Genomic DNA, 26069 nt, shown 5'->3' with positions numbered 1-26069 from the left:
CCTTTCAGGCCCTCTTGTTTACTTATCTTGTTACACTTTTATCATGTTTTTTAAAACTGGATTAAGGTAATAACACCTGGTAGATGCAGGCCTGAGGGCAATGGACCATTTCACTGTTAATTGGGTAAATAAACATGCTACCGGTAGACAATGATAGATTCACCCAACAGTATTTGAAACAGTTTTGTCCTGTTAAGAAAGCAGAATGCAAAATGATTTTACCTTTTTGTTCTATATCATTTCAGGCAAGAGTTAGCAAAGCTGTGAAGTTGTATTTATTTTATTAAGCAGAGAAACAAGAATTAATCACAATAAAAGTATTGTACATTGATTTATTGCTTTTATTCATTATAATCATAATTTTGGACACCTTAATTTTTGTCTCTAAATTTTCTAATACCTGTAGTTTTTGAATATTTTTTGTATCTAAATTTTTGGAAAACTGTGTCCAAAATATTAGAGTAATTAGTGTATTTCATCAAGAATTACATGAGAGTTACTGACAGAAAATATACATTACAATATTAAAATTGAAGAAAAGCTGAGTCTTGGGACAGCGCTTGTTTTTAAAAGCATATGCAAGAGGACAGGGCATGATATTTGTAATAATTGGTATTACAACGGATAGAAAAATGTTATTTCCCTTAATACAATTTAAATACTGCAAGGGACATCTAAGGATGTGTCAAAGCTGCATTTGCATAAATTTATTGGAGATGAGATTTTTTGGTGGTTGACAATATGCTTGACAAAAAGGAAATGATATATTTGTAGGTCATATCATAAATGTTATGACTTTAAAAATGTGTTTTTACTTAAGTTGTTTTATTATTTCAGAGCGGATGATTGCTATGTCTTTCCCATCTTCTGGTGTGCAGTCTATGTACAGAAACAACATCGAGGTAAATAATTTGTATAAATAAATCATGTAAAATTGGACAAAAACTGCAAATTCTTACGACTTATATTTACTATGGAATTACAAAATGTTGATGATTTTGCTGAATATTAAACATGTTACGAATGTTATATACTTACAATGTACTTTAATTAGACTGATGTTTTTTTTGTTGTTGTTGAAGGAGGTTTCACGTTTCTTTGAAACAAAACACCAAGGACACTACAAGCTGTATAACCTTTGCAGTAAGTTTTATAATTGCATCAATACCGGGTATTGACATCAGAACTTGAAATGTGTGTGAAGAAACAGTTTTTACAGAGTACTGACTAGAATACTGGTTGCACTGAAGTTTAAAGTTCAGTTGTTATTTTGTTGTCTGGAAAATGTAGGTACTACCCTAGAAGTTTAAGTCAGGACCTTAAAGTTATCTGCATTTTTGCTCATCAACAACTCCTACTACTCCTAAAGAGTTAATATAATGAACCTTCATGCATTGATAGCTTATATTAAGGTCTTGCTTAGGAATGCGTGTAGAGAGTGGGTTTAAAGTCACTGTTACTTAACATAACAAATGGTTCTGCTTAATAACTTTAAAACAAATTGAACTATTTTAATGAAACTTCATACCTTATATCAAGATTACAGCATAGGCGGAATTTTGGTTTCTTTGAGGAATGTTTGTCAATTATACCTTATTGGGAACTCAACTGATTGCTAGGTACAAATCTTTACTGTTTAAATGCATTTGTGTCTCATAAATATTTGCACATTGACAAAATATTGTAGGTCACTGTAATTTCAATGACAATACATAACCACATGATTTTGGGTCATTTGTATTTATACCTCATTTAAGCAGTTTTCACTGAGCTCTGAAAAAGATGTATTAGAAAAATTACTTAATCACTTTAAGACAAGGCTTGTGGTTAAAGGTATCCAATTGCTATTTGTAATTTTGTCACCAGATTAAGTTATTCTTCCGTCTGTATATGCAATCTTTTTCAATCAGCTTTACAAAACTACAGCAAAGAAGGCTTCATGTATGGTTGTTAATGTGAACAATAATTTATCAGGTGAACGAGGCTATGACCACAAATACTTCGCAGACAGTGTTGAGAGAGTCCTTATTGATGATCATAATGTGCCAACTCTGAGGTGAGTTCCTCGAGCATTCTTGTAAATTTCGCTGCTGGATTCAAAATGAATCGAAAATGGGAACATTTTTGTTTGAAAAAACAAACAAAAAGAATAGTGCCTTGCTTGAATTTTTAGCTCACCTGTCCTGAAGTGATATGGTGAGCTTATGTGACCGTGTGATGTCCGGGGTCCGTTGTGTTAGCGTGGGTGTGTGCGTCCGTCCGTCCATCAACAATTTGTTTGTGTAGATGGTAGAAATCACAGTTTTCATCCAATCTTAATGAAATTTTGTCAGAATGTTTATCTTGATGAAATCTGGGTTGGGATTGTATTTTGGTCATCTGGGGTCAAGAACTAGGTCACTAGGTCAAATAATAGAAAAACCTTGTGTAGACAATAGAGGTCACAGTTTTCATCTAATCTTTATGAAATTTGGTCAGAATGTTTATCTTGGTGAAATCTGGGTTGGGATTGTATTTGATTCATCTGGGGTAAAAATCTAGGTCACTAGGTCAAATCATAAAAAAACCTTGTGTTGACAATAGAGGTCACAGTTTTCATAAGATCTTATTGAAATATGGTCAGAATGTTGGTCTTGTTATCCCCCGCCATAGTCTGTCCTTCCGTCTTTCCATCCGTCCGTCTTTCCGTCCGTCCGGAGCCATATCTTGGAAGTGCTTTGGCGGATTTCATTGAAAGTTGGTATGAGTATACATGTATATATGGATAAGAGGATGATGCACGCCAAATGGCATTGTAAACCATCTGTAAATAACGGAGTTATGGCCCTTTGTATCTTGAAAAATTGCTTTTTGTGTGTGTCTGGAGCCATATCTTGGAAGTGCTTTGGCGGATTTCATTGAAACTTGGTATGAGTATATATATATATATACATATGAATAAAAGGATGATGCACGCCAAATGACATTGTACACCATCTGTTAATTACGGAGTTATGGCCCTTTGTATTCTGAAAAAATGATTTTTTTCAGTGTCAAGTATAAACCTTTTGTGTCAAGAAGCATATTTGCGGGGGATGTCAATTCAACAAATTTGCTTGTAAAATCTGGGTTGGGATTGAATTTGGGTCATCTAGGGTAAAAAACTAGGTCACTAGGTCAAACTTTAAAAAAATTCTGTGTAGACAGTAGAGGTCACAGTTTTCATCAAATCTTTATGAAATTTGGCCAGAATGTTAATCTTGATGAAATATGGGTTAGGATTGTATTTGGGTCATCTGGGGTCAAATATTAGGTCAATGGGCCAATTCTAGTAAAACCTTGTGTAGATGAAAGATGTCACATTTTTCATCACGTCTTAATGAAATTTTGTCAGAATGTATTAATTAATGAAATCTGGCTTGGGATTGTATATGGGTCTGATAGAATTTAAGTTGATGTAGCAAGGTTAGTCAGGTGAGCGATTCAGGGCCATCATGGCCCTATTGTTGCTTTATATGAATATGATACTAGCCCAAATCAAACTCTTATGGAATACAATCATGTTAGTTTGTATGCTCCCCCAAAATTTATTTTGGGGGGAGCTTATAGTCGCCACTTTGTCTGTCCGTGTGTGCGTCTGTCTGTCTGTCCGTCCGTGCACAATTTCTTTCCGGGCTAATTCTCAGCAACTAATGACCGGACTTCAATGAAACTTCATGGGAAGCTTCACTACCAAGAGGAAATGTGCATATTATCAGCGGGTCTGGTCGGATGATTTTTCACAGAGTAATGGCCCTTTGTAATTTTCTATAAAAAAAATATTGTCCCCCCAACTACTGTGCCCTCAAGACGTTTCCTTTTATCTGAATATAAAGTGCAATATTGTGACAAAAACAACTTTGGGGAGCATCACCCTTCTCCGACGGTTTCTTGTTCAAACAGGTTGTCAGCAAAGTTAAAATAACTGATTAAATCGAGGCTGGGTATTCTGGGAAATCAAGGTAAGGTATATAGGACCTCATAAGAATTTTCCATCATGCTTTGAATCATAGTTTGGTTTTACACCCATACTGCAAAATATGACCAGTGGTTTATTCTGAACCTTTCTGTTTAAACAAAAGCATCATGGGTATGCTAAAAATACAACATAGAAATATTATCCCTTAATAGAATTTATAAGATGTAAATTGTAAATTACTGCTAATTTGTATTTCTTTTTATTCATGAAAAGAATCAATTAATCAGTGGACAGGAAATGGTCATAATCATCAAACTTGTCAGTGTCCGTGTGTATCCATCGGTCTAATTTCTTGACAAATTAATTCTGCATCAAAAAAGTATAGTCATAGCCTAAGGCTATAAAACATCTGATTGGACACTATATTTTGCCCTGGTCATAGTCTGATTCAGATATTCAAATACAAATATAGAATATTACGCAAGTCAATTGTTCCAAGAGTTTGTAACACTCGAGTAGCTTGTGTGATGACAAGGCGGAGCCTCGAGTGTGATGCGAAATAGCACAAGCCACGAGAGTGATACAAACTCTTGGAACAATTGACTAGGGTAATATTCCTTTTATTATATACAACAACTTACGAAAACAGTTAACAATTGTATTGTTTACTTTTACAAAACGGACAAAACAATGACTAAAACGGTACGCCATAGTTTTTAAGACACGTATGAATACAGTTTATGTAAATTAATGTGTAAACATTCGACCGAGAAAACACAGGTTTCCAACACGCTTACCTTAATGCCATTGTTAATCCAATGTTTATAACAATTAAGTTGACAACTTTAATCCAATGTTTATAACAAAAACGTTGAAACGATATGCACTTCCACTTCTATTCTTCCATGTCTTTATCGAAACTTAGTTTAAACCACACTATTTTATTGTATTCCTATCGAAATAAACATTTAAGCATAATAAGCACACACTCCAAAATCCGTTTTGAATTTGTTCAATATTTTTAACAAATAGTTTACTGTTAAAAAACACCACGTCCGACATGTCCTTAAAGTCCAGAGAGTTTAGATAAAACTATTGTGTTTCGTCACAGAAATGATGTCACGCACAGGCAGCAGTATCATAAATTTGCCCCCCCCCCCCCCCCCCCCCCCCTCCGGGACCCTTCCCCCCCCCTCCCCCGAGCTTAACCCAGGGGTTCCAGATTGTTAAATGTGCACCTATTGTGTATGGTTTGACTTTTCAACAACAAATATTGACAAAAATACACAGTTTGAAAAAATAACCCTCGTAAAGGTATTATATATACACAAGGTATGAAACGCACTATATGCCTATTGCTGAAAGATTGTGGAACACTGGACGTGACCTTTTTCATCGAAAACACACACATGTTCCGATGCAGTTGCCGACAAAATCCAACTGGATTTGTTAAAAGACAGTAAAAGCAACGTGATTACACAACTAACCGATCTCCTGCTGGGCTAATAACTTTATCATTCAATTAAATTTGACTTCCTCGCTACATGTCTGTGTTTTGCTGTTATATTTTGTCGATCGAATTCTGGGTTTTAAAACGCCATATCATTGGCCAACACAATGAGAACAACCAACCAGATGACACGTTATATAATTAAAATGGTGTACATGTGTAGATGAAACACAGAGTGACATATAGCGAGAATGTCAAATTTAATTGAATAGGGTCCCGGGGGGAGGGGGGGGGCAAATTTATGATACTGCTGCCTGTGATCACACGTTGTACTACGTAATATATTTCGTAATATAAAATATTTACATTTTTGGTGCGCGGAAATTGACGTCATTAAATGGGTCAAAGTAGTCCGGCTAGTATGGTAATTCGGAATTTGAAACAGCGAGTAGTGTAATACGGGATTTTTTATTTCAACGATTGATACAAACTGTATTTTGTTAAATGCATTAAACAGGTATATAATAAAAATATGTATGGGCCTTATGTGGCTTATTTTCAAATCCTTGTTACCACAACGCAATGTTTTAAACTTCTTAATACTCTACCAAAGTACTTTCTTACCATAAGCTAGCTGCTGATTAAAACAATCAATACATGGCATTTTACTCAGACAAAATAATGTCTCACAGAGTCCCAGCAGAGCATATGATATATGAGCGACATTAAAACATTTAATGGTGCTTTTTTAGAGGATTGGAAATTGTGGACCAGTTGTGTAGAATGACAGTTGAAATGTGTTTACTTTCATAAATAAATTATTGGAAAAAAGAGAAACTAATATGGCAGTGTATTGATATGTCTGCATGAACTCTTGAATACGGTTGGTCATGACTTAAAGCATAGAAAATTGCATAACAAATTAAACATATGGCAATCCAAACCATCTTCCATGTTACCTGTCAAACTAAAGGCTTTATTAATTATTAATTGAAAAGTTCAATTAAAAATTTATTAAAATTGATGATGTGTGTATGTACAACCTTAAAGTAATTTAGGAGGCTGTACAATTCTTCATGGGTCGAAGTCTGAAGGATTATTGTCGAAAACCGTTAGTTTTTTTGCTCAGACTTAACAAAAAGAAAAAAGCTAACTATCTTAAGATTTTAAATGATTTATTTTCTTTCAGGCATTTTATTTTAATCATTTTATTGTACTTAAATAAGGTCAAGGTTTAAGTAAGACTGGATGATTTATTGGTGGATAGCAAAAGTCTTATTTTCCCAGATGATTAACTTGCTTTTGAAGTTGTAATTAAACCCCTGCACTTAATTTGTTTGTTTGCTTGCAGGGAGATGGTGATGTTCTGCCAGAGCATGCACAAGTTCCTGTCCCAGCACCCGGAGAACGTGGTAGCCATTCACTGCAAGGGGGGCAAGGGACGCACGGGAACCATGATCTGTACCTGGCTTGTAGAGTGTGGCAACTTTGATGAAGCCCAGGTATTATAATGTCATTACGATTAATAAATGTCCTTGATGGACCAGGTGGGAAAGCATAGCTTGGAGTCTCCTCACTGATTTCTATATTTGTTTATCCAAGGATGTGAACAGAAGTGTGATAGCATGTGGTGTGTTTTAATCACTGTCATAAAAAACTGCAATATCAACTCACAATACATGATTGCAATCCTTAATTAAAGTGTGGTAACTGATAAATAAGTATTTATTTTGACACAATTTCATGGGTTTGTGAAAAAAATTAGTCATAGGTCCATTCTCATATTTTATTACAAAATTTAATAAGCAAAAAAATATAATCATACATCCCTTGTTACTATTTTTCATATTCTTGATCTAAAACAGTGGAATTGAGAACTTGTCTAAATGTCTTTCAGGTCTTATGAATATGGAATGAGTGATGTATTGGACGTCATCATTGATGACGTTCATTCGAACGAATGATAAAGGGGGCTAAGTTTCGTTAAGCTGGGGCAAATCACTGCGATTTGAGGCGCTTGAAAACTGGTCGAACACGTTTGCTGAAATTTGACATGTATATGGACAAGAATGCGATCTACCTGTTGGCGTAGGCGTTATACCTGGGAAAAATCAAGTTTTCGAGTATTTTGTGTTTAATTTTTTTTTCTGCGAAACACAACGCGCGTAGATAAACATTGTGACGTAACGTCATGAAAAGCGCTTAGGCTAGCTTCCATCTTGTTAAGAAACTAAGTTACGCGTTATTAATTCAATATAATATTATACAGTTATGCGTTAAATCTATAAACAACGACGTAATAATTGTGTTTAAATATCAATACGAAGTACACATGCATGTCTTTTGTGCAGATCGAGTGTGGTTGTTTAGATATTCATGACATAAATCTATGTTATTGTGTGCGATGAGTTGAAGAAAGGTTTACACGGCGAGGCTTTCCGAGACGTGTCGGATAAATGTAAGTACACACTGGTATTAACAAGGTATTCTATTTATCCGATAATATCTTTAATATACATGATAATCATGAGACAAATACATTGTTAATTTAGAGTTTAATTATTGAATCAATAAAGAAACGTGAGCAGTAAATCAATTGAGTATAAACAACTAGCTTACCTTAATGACGACAATAATCCAATATAATATAACAATTACAATTATGTATGATAAACACACAATCCGAAATACGTTTTTGCATTCGTTCGATGCTTTAAACAAATAAATAACTGTTAAAAACATCCAGAGAATTTAACTTAAAATTGTTTGTTTTGACAAATAAATTACGTCACACAACATACGTCATAAATTGCGCAATCAGTTGCATGCAAAATAAAAGTACGGAAAGCCGGTTTTGAGAAATGTTTATATAGAGGAGCAAAAAAGTATGATATAAACAATAACAAACGATAGAGTGGTGACGGACTTCTCAAAATAGCATTAATTGAAATAGTTTCATGTATATTAAAATATCTGTGATATCTTTGGATACCATCATCAAATACACAGAAAAAATAAAATACAATGTAAGTATCACGTGTACTTGAATTTGTCCGACGAGTTGAAGAAAGGTTTACACGGCGAGGCTTGCCGTGAGCAACACATCATTAGCAGCATAAAGTGCGTAACAAATAAACAAAATAATCAAACATAATTATAATTTCACGTAGCACATTAAAATATCTATTGCAACTGACACCGTTTTGTAGCGAAATTTGATGACTCAATTTCAGCTTTAACAAGAGTTATAAAAATACTTAATTAAGTATAAACGTCACGCGTATCTAAATGACATCGTTAATCCAATGTTTGTAACAATAAGTTGACTACTTTAATCCAAAGTTTATAACAAACACCTTGAAACGATATGCACTTCCACCTTTATTAATCCATGTCTTTGTCGAAACTTAGTTCAAACCACACAATTGTATTGTATTTCTATCTATGTTTACATTTATGCATGATGAACACACAATCCGAAACACGTTTTGCATTCGTTCGATGCTTTAAACAAATAGTTTACAGATAAAAAACACAACGTCCGCGACATGTTCTTAAATTCCAGAGAGTGTAAATAAAACTGTTGTGTTTCGTCACCGAACTGACGTCACACAATGTACTGCGTAGTACATTTCGTAATATAAAATCAAAGCGCTGATTGCATTGCAAAATGAATTCAACACTATCTTGAACGCAACGCTATAATGATGTTTCAATAAAATACACAGAATTTTGTAAACACAGAAAAAGGCTTAATGCTAGTCGATAGTGTTTAAGATGGGGATGTCCGACACAATGCAGTGGTTTGCTCTTTTCACGTTTTTAAAATTATAGTAATGGGAATTGAAGTTCTACTTTTTAAGGTAGCTAATCGAACGGCTTCGAAACAATAAACATGTCTGCGAGTATTATGGTTAATTTCATGTGATGTGTATATTAAATTTTTGCGAGAACTTTGGTTACCATCATTAAATGCACAAAAAGAAATAGGTTCTTAATTTTATTTCATTTCACCACTCATTCCATCCCGCGAAACCCTTAAGGTGTCGCAACTCTAGTAAATGAGGAAGCTTTCTAATACATTTTAAATGTTTGGTGTGTAAATATAACAGTTGTTTACCAGACCAGTTACTGACACGCATAGATTATAGATATATCACTGATTGACCAGATAACAATTGAATGTGATCTTATGTATGCTACTAAAGAAATTTTTATTAGCAAAGTTCATTGACAATGGTAATTGCGTTCTGTTTCCAACTATATTGTAAAACATTGAAAAGCCAGTCATCTAAGAATTCTTTCATCAGGACAGTTTAGATTATTTCGGTGATAGACGCACAGATCTTGATGAGGGATCAACATTCCAAGGTGTGGAAACACCCAGTCAGGTATGGCCTTGACCTATAGAAAATTTGCATTCATTTTTATTGTTAAGTTATGTTTTATTATATGCTTATTAATGTTATATAGTTATTGCTATATTGTTTTGCTGGATGTCGGTCGGTCTGTGGGTTGGTTTGTTGGTAGACCAGTTCGTTTCTGATCAATAACTTGTCAACAAATTGACCGATTGGCTTGATGCTTTACATGTGCATTTGCCTTGGACCCCTAATGAAATTTGGGTCACCAGGTCAAAGGTCATGGTCGCTGTCAAAATAAGTGGGAAAATCGTTACTGATCAATAACTTGTCAAAGAATCGACCGATTGACTTGATTCATCACATGTGCATTGGCCTTGGATGGTAGATGACCCCTATTGAAATTGGAATCACTGTTTCAAAGCCCAGTTTGGGGGGCATATGTCTCCAACTGCGGAACTCTTATTACATTTATCTTGCAATGTATTTCAACACTGTTCAAACTTGATTGTGGATAATGTTTCAAGTAACATGATTATTTGCGTAGCTTAGCAACCGTAACATATTATTTATCAGACACATCAAAACTGAATCCATGCATATTTAAAAAAATGCTTTTTGTAGTGAAAATCCTTGCTATGCGGCATTCACAAACACCATGCATATTTAAAACAAAAGCTTTTTTGTAGTAAATATCTCTGTTGTGTGGCATCCACAAACTCCATGCATATTTAATACAAGAGCTTTTGTATATTGAAAATACTTGCTGAAGCAGTATTCGCATAACCCTTGGGGGAAATCTTGTATTTAAAGGAAAAACTTCATATCAATTTTTTATAAGACATGAAATAGTTTCTAATTAAAAGAGGGTAAAGTATTGATCATTTCAGCAATATTTACTTGTATCAAACATGCTTATATTAATATATGTAAATAAAATAATAGGATTTTATACTGTGATTAACGTGTTCTATCACCTCTGTTTGGAAATCTCTGTCATCCACAATGGTCTCCGAGCATGTGTTTTATACTATGATAATTGGGTCAAAATCAAAGCAAGTGTTTCATATGCACTGTTTCAAAGTTCATATGCCGCTGTGTTGTAGAGGTCAAAAGTTTGAATTGACCTACAGTAGTCCAGCGTTCAATGCCCGCTGCAGTAGTCACTCTGTGTATCTGTTAAAAATTTCCTGTTTTATCTATAAATGCTGTTAGTGGATTTTTGAATATGTTTGCACTAATATCAGCCTTTGTAATGCATGTTACCTGTCTCCTTACCTCATTACTCAAGGTCACACTAAGACATCAAAGGTCTAAGTGACCATGAAAATTCCTGTCTTTGGTATTACTTTGCAATTTATTGGAATTTTTAAATTTAGAATACCTTGGCAAAAAATATAAACCATCATAAGATGACTTGCCACAAGTGAAAGCTGTACTAATTTCAAGGTCAATTTAAGGTCAAAGGTCAAATTTGACTACAAAGCAGCTTGTTTTTGAGATAAGTGGAGTTTTGAGTGGAATGTGGGGGTATCTGTGCCTTATTGATACATGTCATGTTTAGAATTATTAATATGCTGAGATTGCAATTTGTTTTTTCAGAGTCGCTATGTAGGGTATTTTGGTATTGTGAAGAACAAGCTCAATGGACGACTACCAAAGGTGAAGTACCTAAAGGTGACCAGCTTGAGAATCAACGCAATCAAAGGTAAAAACATGGGCAAATACTATTAATAACATGGCTTTTCACTGACCCGGTACTGTGTGATACAGGGTAAGTAAATAAATGTTAATTCCATGAATCACACAGTGCAGGGTCAGTATGAAGATGTGTAACACATTTTTCCTATTTAGTATAATTATTACTCCAGCAAAAATGAGACATTGAATGTATACTGTATTTAAGGTTTACTTTTATGAATTTCATTTAACAGCACTGTAATATTTTATACTGGCAGGAGGTTAGATAAGTTACAATGTCATGTTGTAATGATGTCTTGTATTATGGTACATTATTTAGTGCCACTTTATGAACATATATGTATTTATCATCAATAGTTATATTAATGATGAGAGTTCTTAATTAACAGAGATATTAGCACTTAAACTGAGGCAATTTTGTGTTATTCTTAACATAAGTTTGTGTACTTTTTGTTTTGAACTTGTTTCTCACTTTTATGCCAATTAACATGAAACTTTATGTATTAGTTGTTTATACAAGAAAGTAGTGAAAGACAAATTTTTGTGAATGTCACAATATTTTTTGCACATTTTTGATGTACATGTACATGTATATCATTATTCATGAATCCGTTTTGTTACTAACAGTTTTATGTTTATCAAAACAAAACTAAATTGGTTTGTTTATACTATGTAGAAGTGCAAGACATTATTTTACTGTATGTCACGTTGCTGATAAAATTACAGTGAGGCAATTGATTTGAGAAATTAAGGGTAAGCTTTTGAACTTTGTGTATTATCAATGTGAAGTAGCAAAAGACAAAATTTGTAAATCAATTTGCTGTTAACTTGAGTTTGGACATCCTTTAAATGAGCCATAGCCAGGGTACTTGTCATCTTGTCATCTTCGATGAATGTCTAGTTTTGGATGTTTAAGGAGAAATTTTTTGTTTATTTATTATGAAGGTTATTCATCAAAGATTGCTGTTTTGGATAATGTCGTTTGTAGGGGTTGGCCTAGGAAATGGGAAAGATCTCAAATTGGAAATCTGGTGCAACAAAGTGTGTGTGTACAGGGTGAAGTTTGGCAAGGGTGAAAACTGTAAGCTCACCCATCATGCTGCTGATGACTACATAGAGGTCACGCTTCAGAACTGCCCAGCTCTATCAGAAGATGTGAAAGTTCGGTTCCTAAGCAATTCGGTATGTTTTCTAGTTGTCATTAATGTTTGTCTCACCTGAGTATGAAGTGCTCAAGGTGAGCTATGGTGATCACCCCATTTCCGGCAGTGTGCGGTGTAGGCTGAAAGGTGCAGTGCATCATCAACTTATATAGTCTGTTACTACTTTTTAGCCAACATTTTTCATTAAAACTTGAAGAAACTTGGTCAGAATATTTGTCTGGGCAATGTCTAAGCATCACGTCAAAATCCTAGAAAAACATCTATAAAGGCCAAATTTATCACTGAATCTTGATGAAACTTAGTTATAATGTATTTAGACAATAAAAAGGCTGAGTGTGAATCTGGATCACATGCATGAACAAACTAGGTCAGCATGCAAGATCTTAAAAAAATTGGTTAAAATATTCATCATAACTACATCTTGGTAGAGTTTGAATCAGGTTCACTTGTGTCCAAACACAAGATTACCAGGTCAAATATTATAAAACCTTGTTTGCTTTCTAGAGGTCACATTTATGACTCAATCTGTATGAAACTTGGTTTGAATGCTTATCTTGACAATATCTAAGCCCAGTTTGAATCTGTGTGATGTGGGATAAAAAAAATAGGTCAACAACATTTTATTACTTGATCTTGATGAAACTTGGTAAGAATGTTTATCTTGATATTTTCAAGACTTAATCAACCCCAGGTTATTTATGTTCAAAAACTAGATCACTATGTCAAACCTTGTAACCACTTTAGAGGCAACATTTAGGAATCAGTCTTGATGAAACTCAGTCAGAATGTTTATTTTGGCATAACCTAGACTATTTGAATCTGGGTCATTTGCATAAAAACTAGGTTACCAGATAAAATCTTAGAAAAGCCTTGCCACATGTGTAACTCAATCTTTATGAAACTTGAATGTTTGTCTTTACAATACTTGGGCCAAGTTTTGAATCTGGATCACTTGCATTTAAAAATTTGGTTTCCAGGTCAAATCTTCAAACAATCCACTCTAGGGGCAACAGTGACTTATGACTTTAGCTCGATGAATGTTTGTCAGAATGTATATCCTTACAATCAATCTGCCAAGTTTAAATCTGCATCAGATGTGTGTTGAAAGTTAGGTCATAATGTGAAGTCTTGCTGAAACTTGGTAAGAATATTTTTCTGAAAAATATGAAGGCCATGTTTGAATCTGGGTCACATGTGGTCAAAAACTAGTTCATCTAGTCATGTCTCCAGCATTAGTTCATCTAGTCATGTCTCCAGCATTAGTTCATCTAGTCATGTCTCCAGCATTAGTTCATCTAGTCATGTCGCCAGCATTAGTTCATCTAGTCATGTCTCCAGCATTAGTTCATCTAGTCATGTCTCCAGCATTAGTTCATCTAGTCATGTCTCCAGCACTAGTTCATCTAGTCATGTCTCCAGCACTAGTTCATCTAGTCATGTCTCCAGCACTAGTTCATCTAGTCATGTCTCCAGCACTAGTTCATCTAGTCATGTCTCCAGCATTAGTTCATCTAGTCATGTCTCCATCATTAGTTCATCTAGTCATGTCTCCAGCATTAGTTCATCTAGTCATGTCTCCATCATTAGTTCATCTAGTCATGTCTCCAGCACTAGTTCATCTAGTCATGTCTCCAGCATTAGTTCAGCTAGTCATGTCTCCAGCATTAGTTCATCTAGTCATGTCTCCAGCACTAGTTCATCTAGTCATGTCTCCAGCATTAGTTCATCTAGTCATGTCTCCAGCATTAGTTCATCTAGTCATGTCTCCAGCATTAGTTCATCTAGTCATGTCTCCAGCATTAGTTCATCTAGTCATGTCTCCAGCACTAGTTTATCTAGTCATGTCTCCAGCACTAGTTCATCTAGTCATGTCTCCAGCATTAGTTCATCTAGTCATGTCTCCAGCACTAGTTCATCTAGTCATGTCTCCAGCATTAGTTCATCTAGTCATGTCTCCAGCATTAGTTCATCTAGTCATGTCTCCAGCACTAGTTCATCTAGTCATGTCTCCAGCACTAGTTCATCTAGTCATGTCTCCAGTATTAGTTCATCTAGTCATGTCTCCAGCACTAGTTCATCAAGTCATGTCTCCAGCATTTTGTATGCTTGAAATCAGGTGAGCCCAAAAGGGCCATCATGGTCATATTGGTAGGGCATATAGTGATCGGACCGTCCGTCCGTCCGTACGTCCGTCCGTCTGTCGGTCTGTCTGTCTGTCTTTCCGTCACACTTTGTGTTTAGGTTTTGCGTTTAGGTTTAGAAAAATGCTCATAACTTTTATGTCACTTCAGATATATTTGGAATGCATGTTTATCTCACAGAGCTGCACATTTTGAGTGGTGAAAGGTCAAGGTCATCCTTCAAGGTAAAAAAAAACAAATCCAAGGGAAGTAATAAGCTTCAAAGGGAGATAATTATCTGTACCTGCCAAATTATTTTTTTGTTTATAAATCAAAGCGGCGAAGAAGGGGGAATTGTGTTTTTGACAAACACATCTCTTGTTTCTACATTTTAATTACTGGTATGTGATTCATAAATGGTTATTTTGATCTTAGATGACATATAGAACATAATATGTTTTTTTATCATGTTTTGTTTGTTGATGCCGTTTAGGTTATAAAAAGCCTATTTCATTGAGATTAAAAAAAAATATATTATTCATTATTATAAAATCCTTAACTATGCTTATTTGTTGATACTTGTTTACCAGATAGTTAAAATGAGATCAAGATTAAGAAAATTGTGATAAAATTGTTCATAATAAAGCTAAGTTAAAGTGTTACTCTAAAAATCGTGATCATTAATTGTATAAAGCACTGTGATACAAAGTAAGGGGGGTTATACTGGCATCACCATGTCTGCCTGACTTTCTATCCATCGCTTCTTTCTCTCATTTCATAGACTCAAATTAATTTATAGACGTTTGCCTATACTTTTCAACGTAAAACATTTAATCTTGCTTAACTTAAATACTGTTTTGTATTATTTGAAGATGTGGATGTTGAGTTTTTTTGGCTAATATTTAACATTTAAAAATGTATGCCAAGTTTTCAACTGAAAATTTCTGTTACATTATCATTGCAACTAAAGAACTTATAAGCTTAAATATACATCTTTGATACTACAATGGCCAGATATGTTATACTTGGTTTGTAACATTGTAAATTGACCCACGGAGTATCATATATAAAAAATGCTTATGCAACAAAATTACTTTAACAAAATCCTTTCCTCTGAAACCCAGGACCCAAAAGATTAATATTCTGTGTATACATTGTATTATGGTTCTCTACAATCTATGTTCAAGTAATGCCCCTATTTCAAAACTGGCAACGTCAAATGAAGGTCAAATTTTCATTGTAACAACGTATTACATATTACTACATGTGGCATCAGGAGTTATTTGTCATTACGGTGACAAGGTCTAGTTGTCTTTGCTTTTGTCATCCGTGTTGACAATGTCATCTGAATTTGTAACCTTAGATTCAATTTGTTATATTGCAGACTAACATCCCATCAGTTTATGACAACTGTGCATTTTACTTCTGGTTCCATACAGCCTTCGTTGGAGACAGGTATATATATATATATATATATATCCAATAACATTCAATGTTTGTTTAAAGCTTAACTTACATGTGGAATGTCTTTTATATGTAATAAACTAAGAGTCAGTTATCACTTAAACAAGTTGTTTTACACTTAGGAATAAAAGTCGAGGAATAGTAAAATCCTGTTTCATAATAAGTGTCACACTTATTATAAGAAACATTAGAAATAGGTGACTGTGTAAATTAAATAAAATATTTTATATGTATGTTTTATGTGAATGTGTGAGTTGTATTGTCTTACTGATGAACGGTGTGCATCCTCTGTTTCAGTCTGTCTCTGCCAAGGGACCATATTGACAACCCACACAAGAAGAAAGCACAGAAAGTGTTCAGAGAGAACTTTTCAATTCAGCTCACGTTTGAGCATGTACCAAAGCCTATTGTCTCGGTGAACCTGAGCCAGGCAATCCTTGGTTGATCTCACAATTTTAAGTTAGTTTTTAGACTACACCTAGAAGTGTTAGCACTTGCTATTACAAATAATGTATGCTGAATTTATATCATATCTCTAGGGGAATGTTCCTTTTAGACCATAAATGTTTTTCTCTTCTGAAAGCATGGATTTTATATATTGTTGTGGCATACTTTTGATTATTTTGTTGTTTTATTTATTCTTTTCAGCATCTACTGTTGCTTGAGGCAAATAAAGATTGGCCTTAGTTAGTTTGCCTGTCCATCTGTTGTTCAAGACATGGTTAATGTTTTGTATAACATCAATACTGCTTTATACAAAGCTCTGATACTTGTATGAACACTCACAACACCCCCCCCCATCTCATGACCTCATTTTGACCATGACATTGACCTTTAGGACCTATACTTAATTAGAAGATCTTAATGTTTAGTTCACCCACAATGATTGGTTTCTAACATCAATGCGTACTAGAAAGGTTTGATACTTTAATGCATGACGTCTTTGAACATAATCAACACACCCTCATCATGTGATCTTCAGACCTGTTTACCCTACCGATTGCTTCTCAGTAGTATGGAGGGCATCTCTCAGTAGTTTGGGGCTGTTGTCAGTAGTTTTAAACTTTTCAATCATTTTGAGCATTAAAACACCATGACTGGGTCACATATCAGTTTAACGGTACATAAAGCACTAGATGAATTTACTTGCTAATAATATAATCTGTAAGATGATTTTTTTTGCTTTGATGTTTTACAGCCTGCGCCATTTGGATTGGGAAAATAAGCGATAAACCATGAAATTGGAAAAAAATAGCGCGATAAACCATGAAATTTGTAGACATTAAGCATTATACATATGATTATAAGTAACAAAATTAAAAATGTTTTTAAGTGCATGTTTGACAGCATTTTATATTATAAAGTGATGTTCATTGTCTTCTTAAAATGAAGACAATGTTTAGTTAATATCCATCCACATGCATATTAAACTTGCAATAATCTATAGATTCTTAAATACACCATTTGATCATAAGCTCTGAGTAGCTATTAATTTAATTCAGTATTTTTTTAAATTAAATATCATAAGGGGAAAACATAAACAAATATTAACAAACATCCTTTAGTGTTCTTGTTGTGTTAATGATGTATTAAATGGAGATAGAATAATATATTCTATTTGTTTACCTTTCAATATCTTGCACTTGACAACCTCAGTTCAATGCTATTTCATTAAACTGTGCAGCGTAACAAACATAATAAAGCAGAATATGAATCTGATTATACACAGATCACTAACATATAAATCAAATCATGTTTGTCTCTTTCCATTTTCGAACGATACTCATCTTATTATAATAAATGCTCTAACTTTGTGAGTAGACTAAACTCCAAATTTCCAACACTCGTTTCCGTGACGCACATTCACTGTGCAGATTTCTGATAAATATTTGTTGTTTTTTTAATCTCAAACGTAGTATGTTGCGTTAATTGACACACACATTACATTATTCCCTTATGACCATATGATATTATCCGTTGTTAATTTGAATGGTATTTATCATTTTCGCCGTTAATGGCAATTTCTCGTCTGCTTGCCGCCATCTTGGACGTGTGTAAAAACAGGCGTGCTCAATCCCGATACATCGACTATTGTCGGTATTCTACGCAATAGAAAGAGAGATGTGTATACTGGATAGCAACGTAAAATCGTAAATATTCGGCTAAATTTGCGAACCAATACGCAAGTCAGTTCGGTGACGACTCGACAAGCTCGATCAGCACTCGTTCCCCGGGAGGCTTGAATTTCAACGCTTTTTACTACGCAAGCGCCAAAATGATTACGATTGATAAATTACCCGTTAAGACCGACAATAAGCGAAAGTACGTTTAAAATCTGAAATTTGACCATTTTGATCGATGGATCTGTAGTTTTTCAGTACAAATCCGTAGTGCGTAGTTTAGCCAAATAATCCGTAGTAACTACAGCGAATCCGTAGAAGTAAACAGGTCTGGATCTTATGACTTTGAAATTGACCTGTTTTCTGACTTCAACCGATTTAGGAAATCAATATTAGTGGTCAATCAAACATAATCACTTAACATCAATATTACTTACTAAAAGGCTTTCATGCTTACATTCAACACCCAGCACACTGACTGACCTCGTCATTACACTGACTATAGGCATTTTAAATGGGCCAATCAAATTAAAAGACTTCCATTGGGGGGGGGGGCATGATTTTCTCTTAAATGCAGGATGTTTTTTTAACTTTGAAAATCTTTAGGTCTGTACTTAAATAGTTGTCGTGAAGAGACAGAGACGACCTGTAAATTAAGTTCTTATCTACACAAACAACTTAACAAAGACATTTTGTTGTAAATTCTCTGTGTACTGGTACATATATTTATTATAGCTCTTTTGAGCACAAAATTCTCCTTGGAATCTTTTATTCAGAATTGGCAAGTGAAAATACATGATTGTATTGATTGTACTAATTTATCTATTCGATTAAGTGAACAGTTATATATTTTGTTTACGGTAAACTGCTTGGTTAAATCAAAGATATTTAAAAATGCTAATTAAAGGACTTCAAGTAAATTGTAGATAATGATTTTTCCAAATGTGCCTATTGAAAGTGTTTAAAATTAATTTTATATGACCTGCATCATGCAGCATATGCAGCAAAGCTGCAGAACAGCCTGTGCAGTCAGGCAGTCTGATCAGAGGCTACTCTGTCAAGTCATGACACCAAGAAACCTTGCGTGACTTAATTGCCATCACCATAACTCCTAAACACACTGATTGATTGAACAGGCTGGTCTGGAGCTATGCCTGCTGCATATGATATAATAATAACTACTGTTACGTAGGTTTGTAAGATTGTTTTGTATCAAGTTCAGGGCACTTTCTTAGCCCTTTTATGTGTCTGAAAAACTTATAAAAACATCAGTTAATGAACGTAGGATATTATCAAATTATTTAGTGTGATTATCACTGTAAAAATTGTCATAATTTAATGGAGAAAAAGGTTCAATATTAAATTATTAGAGGAATATTGATGCATCGATTGACTTGTCTCTGAACTCTTGTCAAATCATACTATTGACCTGACTTGTCTCTGAACTCTCATCCAATCATACTTATTGACCTAGACTTAATTTATGAATGTAGTAACATGACAAGGCAGGTCAAACATGAGTTTTCCCATGGAATGGTGTCATAGCCTCTGGACAGGGACCACTGTTGTCTCTCTATGTGTTTTTTTGCAGGACGGGTTGATGTATACTTGTATGAGAGTTGGGTTGGTTTTCATAGGGTTGGTGTTCTGGTATTTGTGTACGATTCTGCAAAAAGCCTTGTTAAAAACATAAACTTTCCCTTTGCAAATGCATTACCTGTTTTGGTGCATGTATTTGTTAAAGGGCTTTATTCCTGTTTTAAATTAATACTGCTTCATAGACTATGTTTGGACTGGTGCTGTTTTATTTAAATATATTAAAAATAGAACATCAATAAAGTGGAATGAGCTAGTGAAAAAAAATATGACTGATATATTTCAACATAATTTTTCTGAACACAACAACAATGCAATTAAACCAAATATTTAAAGCATAGTTTAACTGATCTTATTATGCGAGTGTTCACGTCAAAATAAGACAAGAACCTGACTGAAACATTTTAATTAACATGTAAACCATTTAATGATGTATTTTTTTATTTATAAAGGTTTGTCATATATTCACCTGGCACGAAATTTGGTTGATTAAAATAAATGCTCTTGTATTTTTACTAAGTAATAAAACCATATTTCTTTAAATATATATATGCAAATTTGACTTAATTTGTATTCAATGTTTTGTTATGAAGTACCAATGGTATGTTATAAACTAAAAAATGTATTTCTTAGACTCAGTGTTGCCATTGCCGTTTTTTTGCTACTTAATCGGATATTTTTTATATGTCTTTAAAAATGTCATTATTAGTAGATGAGGCATATTGAAATTACATTGTGATTTATGTATTCATTTCATTATATGTTAAATTAATATTTCAATTATTTTTTGTGCATATAGTAAAGTTTTCTTTTCGCTTTTCTTAATTACTGTTTTTCTCACGTAAAAAGGTATAATTTTTTTAACCTGACTGAAACATTTTAATTAACATGTAAACCATTTAATGATGTATTTTTTTATTTACAAAGGTTTGTCATTCACCTGGCACGAAATTTGGTTTCTTAAAATAAGTGCTCTTGTATTTTTACTTAGTAATAAAACCATATTTCTTTAAATATATACATGCAAATTTGACTTAATTTGTATTCAATGTTTTTTAGTGTTATGATGTACCAATGGTATGTTATAAACTAAAGAATGTATTTCTTATTAGTGTTGTCATTGCCGTTTTTTTGCTACTTAATCAGATATTTCTAATATGTCTTTAAAAATGTCATTATTAGTAGATGAGGCATATTGAAATTACATTGTGATTTATGTATTCATTTCATTATATGTTAAATTAATATTTCAATTATTTTTTGTGCATATAGTAAAGTTTTCTTTTCGCTTTTCTTAATTACTGTTTTTCTCACGTAAAAAGGTATATTACTTAGAAATTTGATTGTTCTCTGTCATTAGCGTTTGAACTTTTAGCTGGAACTTCATTTTATTTCTTGCAGAAACATATTTTTATAGTTACATTGTTCCAGTTTTTGGATTTTGTGTTATGTCTATTAAACTGGTAGTTTAGTCTTACATATTTGTGTTGTTAAAATGTTCTTTTGCATAAAAAAATTCAATCAGTAATCAAATTTTAATACAAGATGTTTTTATGTATAGTGAGAACAAAGAGCGTGTATGTGGATTTAGAATGTTATGTATGTACACATTGGTTATTGTATCCACATGACAGACCCATGTCTTGCACAGTGATCCACTTTTGGTAAATTGGATAGCAAGTTACTTGAAAAGGGAAGAAACTGCTTCATAGAGTTCCAACACAGACTTGGTGTACAATGGCCTAACCATGCAAATTTGGTTGTGATCAAAGCATGGATATGTTTTTAATCAGTGCATGTTTTGTTGAAAGGAATCTTTACATTCTTAACAAACCAATCAAGAAGAAGAATACAGATTATTGTTTATCGTGATAATTTTTATTGATTTGAATATCAATGATTTGTGCATGTAAAATATGTCATTTGTTACAATTCTTATGTGCATCTGTTGTAATTGATTTCAACTTATCCATTTATTAGTTTTTGTTAAATGAATAATAATATAAAGATATATAAATACTCATCCTGAACTTGTTCTTATTTAATCTGGTTGTTCAGTGGATCATATAGTTTGGAATTATATGTTTTATCATCAACAAAGGTTTTACCAATAAATAATTGCATCAATTATATTGCAACAAATAATATGTACTTAAGAAAATGGGTCATGTTGTTTTTGCATACAACTGTTGTAATTGCTCAAATTCTCAGAGCGAAATTCAAAGCAGTTATCAAAATGTGTTTCATAGACTGCATAATATCAAAGCCTGCAATATACCATATAAATGAGATTAGTATGACAGTTGGCTCACTCTTTATGAAAAAGCTTTTCATAAAGAATATTCAATTGTATCTTAATTATTTCCCTTTATTTGTTTGTTATCAAATTATTATATTGGCATGTTTGTGTCCAATATTATCTTTTTGTCATAAAAAGTGCAATATGCATGATAAAATTCAATTAATTTCACACTACATCAATCTGAGCATGTGGAATTCACAGGAAAGTGATACTTTCAAAGCAATTAAATTGAGGGTTAAATGGTTGGCCAGATTTGGACACTTGATTTTTATTGCTGACCATTCTTGCAGAATGCAATAACTCACAATTATCTGTCAAAGATTGCCGAATGTTTCTGAGCTTGCATTGTCTTTTAAATTACAAGGCAAAACAATTAGATTGGCTTTCTGGGAACCACCTCACTGACATTGGACGTGATATTTTGTAGACCATTATGATCATGCTTTTACTGCCTTCATAGTTTGGTGACCTTATACTAAATGTACATTACCGGTAGTCAGTTCGAATTGATCATATACGAACCATTCAATAAGTAACAATATAACTACTAGTATTTGTCATCTATGAAGTTTATTTGTGAGAATGTGTGGTTCAATTGTTGCTTGAAAGAAAAAAGAATTTCATTTATTTTTCACAACGGTTACATTTACAATGTTTCCACAAAAGGTGTAGCCAGTTTTGACCCACTGGGCATAGTTTTAACAATTTTTGTACAAGTCAACAATATGATGTTACATAGTAAAATTTTACACCTAGCATTTCACAAAAGACTATTTATTTATACATGTATTATTATATAACATTGTTGACTCTGGCATTATTTAACAAAAAATTATAAAAGAACATTGTCTGACCTCACATATAAAACATTATTGTAAAGCTGTGGTCCTTGAAATGCTTGAGTTTTATGAAAAAAATAATTTTGCTAAAAAGTGTGTCTTCTTGTTTCAAGATTTTAAATTGTTTATTTTTGGAACCCTTTGGGTTAGTTCATATTGAATGCTCTGAGCTTTTATGAGTACATATGGAGGGTCAATATAGCTTGGAGTTGGATTATTGCAACTACCTTTGGGTGTTCCGGGGTTACGGTTCTTGTACTCCACACCAACTTAAAGACTTACATCGTTAGACATGTAGAATGTTTCGTTACAATCCTCTTAATAATCTTTTTGAGTTTTTATCTGCACTATCAAACAGCACTTTGTAACTGAAATCTGCACAATAAATATGTCTTGTTCTGTGAAAATTAAGCAAAATGCATGTGCGTAAAGTGTCGTCCCAGATAAGCCCGTGCAGTCTGCACAGGCTAATCAGGGACAACACTTTCCGCTTTAATGGTAATTTGTTTAAAGGTAGTCCCTTTTTACAGAAAATCTAGTTTAAGCGGAAAGTGTCATCCCTGATTAGCCTGTGTGGACTGCACAGGCTAATCTGGGACGACACTTTACGCACATGCATTATGCCCAGTTTTATCAGAACAAGACACAAATATTAAATATTAAGGCCAAAAACTCAGAATAGCACTGGAGAGAAAGTTATAGTTGCACTCTGTGCTTATCAAAATATTTTCTGTAGATTATTAAAGTTGTATCATACTATCTTCAACATAATGAGAGTATAACATGTGCAAGAATATTAACTAAGTGCAATAGCTATTTGAATATTTAAAAACAAGATATGGTACTTTTATTCTGTTTTTTATCTTATAGCCTATGTATTAATAGTTTCTTTTGAAAACATCCAATACCTTTAGAGTTATGCTTTTCACAAGACAATCAGAGTATGTAGTTAATGATTGCTCACAAATATTCCAATGGCAATTACTCCTTATATAATAAAGAAACAGTTATGTTGCTGGTACCACACAGTTTCTCTAAATGCCCTTTATCAATAAATAAAGTTTGTTTTCATATCTTAAATTTTATTTATATAGCTTGGCACTTGAAAATTTAATAAAGGGCAGTAACTCTGCAAACACTGAAGTCAGACTTATTGTTCTTGTAGGCCTACTTGATTTGTTTTGTAAAGCCAACTATCATGATATGACGGTTCATTTAAATACTTCTCCACAGAAGAAACGGAATAAACAAACAAATAAGCACTAACTCCAAAATACTGATAAGAAAGTTGCGAATCTACGTAATAGCACGATTTATTAACGCACAGAGATATATTTAAATACCGTCAAAACGAAGCCAGTTATGCTCTGCACAAGAAAGAAAAAAAAAGCCGACCGACAATAATTCCCGAAGAGAGTTATGGTTCTTAAACGTTGTACCCCTTGCCCCGATCAAGAAGCGTGCCAGACCGATTGAAAGAAAGACGCAAAGGACAGGATTACTACATGCCTCCTTCGGGTGCATAAGAAGGTTAGGTTGGTAGGCCAACTGTTTTGCTGCGGTGTGTTCGTCAAGTAACAAATACACGACGCTCAAAAATAATATACGTTTTGGGGCAAATTTGTTTTGGAATGTATACCGATGTTGTTGTTTTTTATAATACATTCAACAGTTATTGCGGTTAGTTATATTATCGATTATTTTCAGGGCCGTCGTCGGACTTTTCAAAGTGGTCAGGCTCTTAGTGCCGGAGGCCTGCGAGCGACAAAGGCGATTTTTTTTTAACATAAAGGCTAATTCGTGACACCAGGGAGGTTTTGAGGCCAAAGTGCGCGATATTACTAAGTCACACGACGTGCTGTAACACCTTTAAACTTTTTAAAATACACAGCTGCGCCATCTCCTCGAGCAACGAAATCCTCTGCAATTTTAGTAAAGTCAAGAACGTCCGTTCTTTGCATTTGAACGTGCAAAGTCATAAAGTTGTTGAGTCTAGTTTGGGACTCTGAGCTTCTCAGATATGTCTTAATTCTCCGAAGCACAGAGAACGTCATTTTGCTTGTGGTATTTGTAGCTGGTATTGTCAGTATGATTCGTGTATGAGGTTAACCACAGTATAAAAATACGCCGCAATTTGCATGGATGGAAGCTTCAATATTCCGAGGGAAAAACTTTGACAAAGAATTTGCATAGAGGGACGACAATTTTTGCTCCTAATATTGAGGAAGGGGAAAAAGTGTATATACTAAATATTGAACGTCCACCCATGTCTCCGGAGTCTCTACGCTGTTATGGCCACGAATTCCACTAGATGATATAGATCTTAACTCATTTAGCCTCTTGCATGATTTTTTTATATCACATAAAAAAAAATAGCTCAAATAAATCCTTCGGCTTTCTTTAAGTATTTTCGTGTATGTTTATTCTTGTATTTTCAAAAAAAATGAATACCCAAGATAGCAGATCGACTTTGGCCCAACGTCGGCATAATGTTGGCGTTGGCATTCTAACGTTGGGCCTACGTTGGCCAAATATCGGTGGGCCGAACGTTAGCATGCCAACGCCAACATTAAGCCAACGTGATTAATGAGTGATTTAAAAAAATTAGGAAGCATGATAATATGTCTGATTCAGAAGTTATTAAGCAATTCATCTCCTAGCTCAGCCTTCTTTTCTCTATTTTTTGTCAAAAAGTGGTCAGGCTATAGCCTGACCGGCCGACGGCCCACGACGGCCCTGATTTTGCATAATGAGACTTGCGATTGATTTTCCAACTTAAGTGTAGTTACATTACCAGAAAATCAACGCAAATGTCGTGCTAAAAATGTCTGGTATGACCAAAGCTTTATCAATAAACACTACACACAAGTACTATGCCTTGCTGTAGCATTTATTGAGGCATATAAATAAAACACGGCGTGATACACGTGATTTGCGAATTTGCTTTTTAAACCAATCGATAACGTTGACACATTCACGAAAAAAAACCGCGCTACTTGTCTTATCACAAGTGTTC

At 33.9% G+C, this 26069-nt stretch overlaps 1 protein-coding gene across 7 annotated transcripts in view; it reads left to right on the top strand.

Moving 5' to 3' along the window:
* LOC127876546 (phosphatidylinositol 3,4,5-trisphosphate 3-phosphatase TPTE2-like) overlaps positions 1 to 17296 on the top strand; it is a 99742-nt gene extending 82446 nt beyond the window's left edge. For 6 of the 7 annotated variants that reach the window (XM_052421853.1, XM_052421855.1, XM_052421851.1 and 3 more), the window contains 9 exons: positions 838 to 902; positions 1083 to 1143; positions 1975 to 2056; positions 6739 to 6889; positions 9698 to 9778; positions 11351 to 11456; positions 12438 to 12631; positions 16117 to 16187; positions 16494 to 16814. In XM_052421853.1, the coding sequence (XP_052277813.1) occupies positions 838 to 902; positions 1083 to 1143; positions 1975 to 2056; positions 6739 to 6889; positions 9698 to 9778; positions 11351 to 11456; positions 12438 to 12631; positions 16117 to 16187; positions 16494 to 16641 (959 nt within the window). In that variant the 3' untranslated portion in view covers positions 16642 to 16814. Of the gene's footprint in view, positions 1 to 837; positions 903 to 1082; positions 1144 to 1974; positions 2057 to 6738; positions 6890 to 9697; positions 9779 to 11350; positions 11457 to 12437; positions 12632 to 16116; positions 16188 to 16493; positions 16815 to 16844 lie in introns of those variants that run through there. The other variant, XM_052421856.1, reaches the window with a different exon arrangement.
* The last annotated feature ends 8773 nt before the right edge of the window (positions 17297 to 26069 follow it).

The sequence above is a fragment of the Dreissena polymorpha genome, chromosome 4 (assembly GCF_020536995.1).
Source record: "Dreissena polymorpha isolate Duluth1 chromosome 4, UMN_Dpol_1.0, whole genome shotgun sequence".
Taxonomy (NCBI): domain Eukaryota; kingdom Metazoa; phylum Mollusca; class Bivalvia; order Myida; family Dreissenidae; genus Dreissena; species Dreissena polymorpha.
The sequence above is the reverse complement of the archived record's forward strand: the minus strand, read 5'-3'. Positions and strand labels throughout refer to the sequence as shown.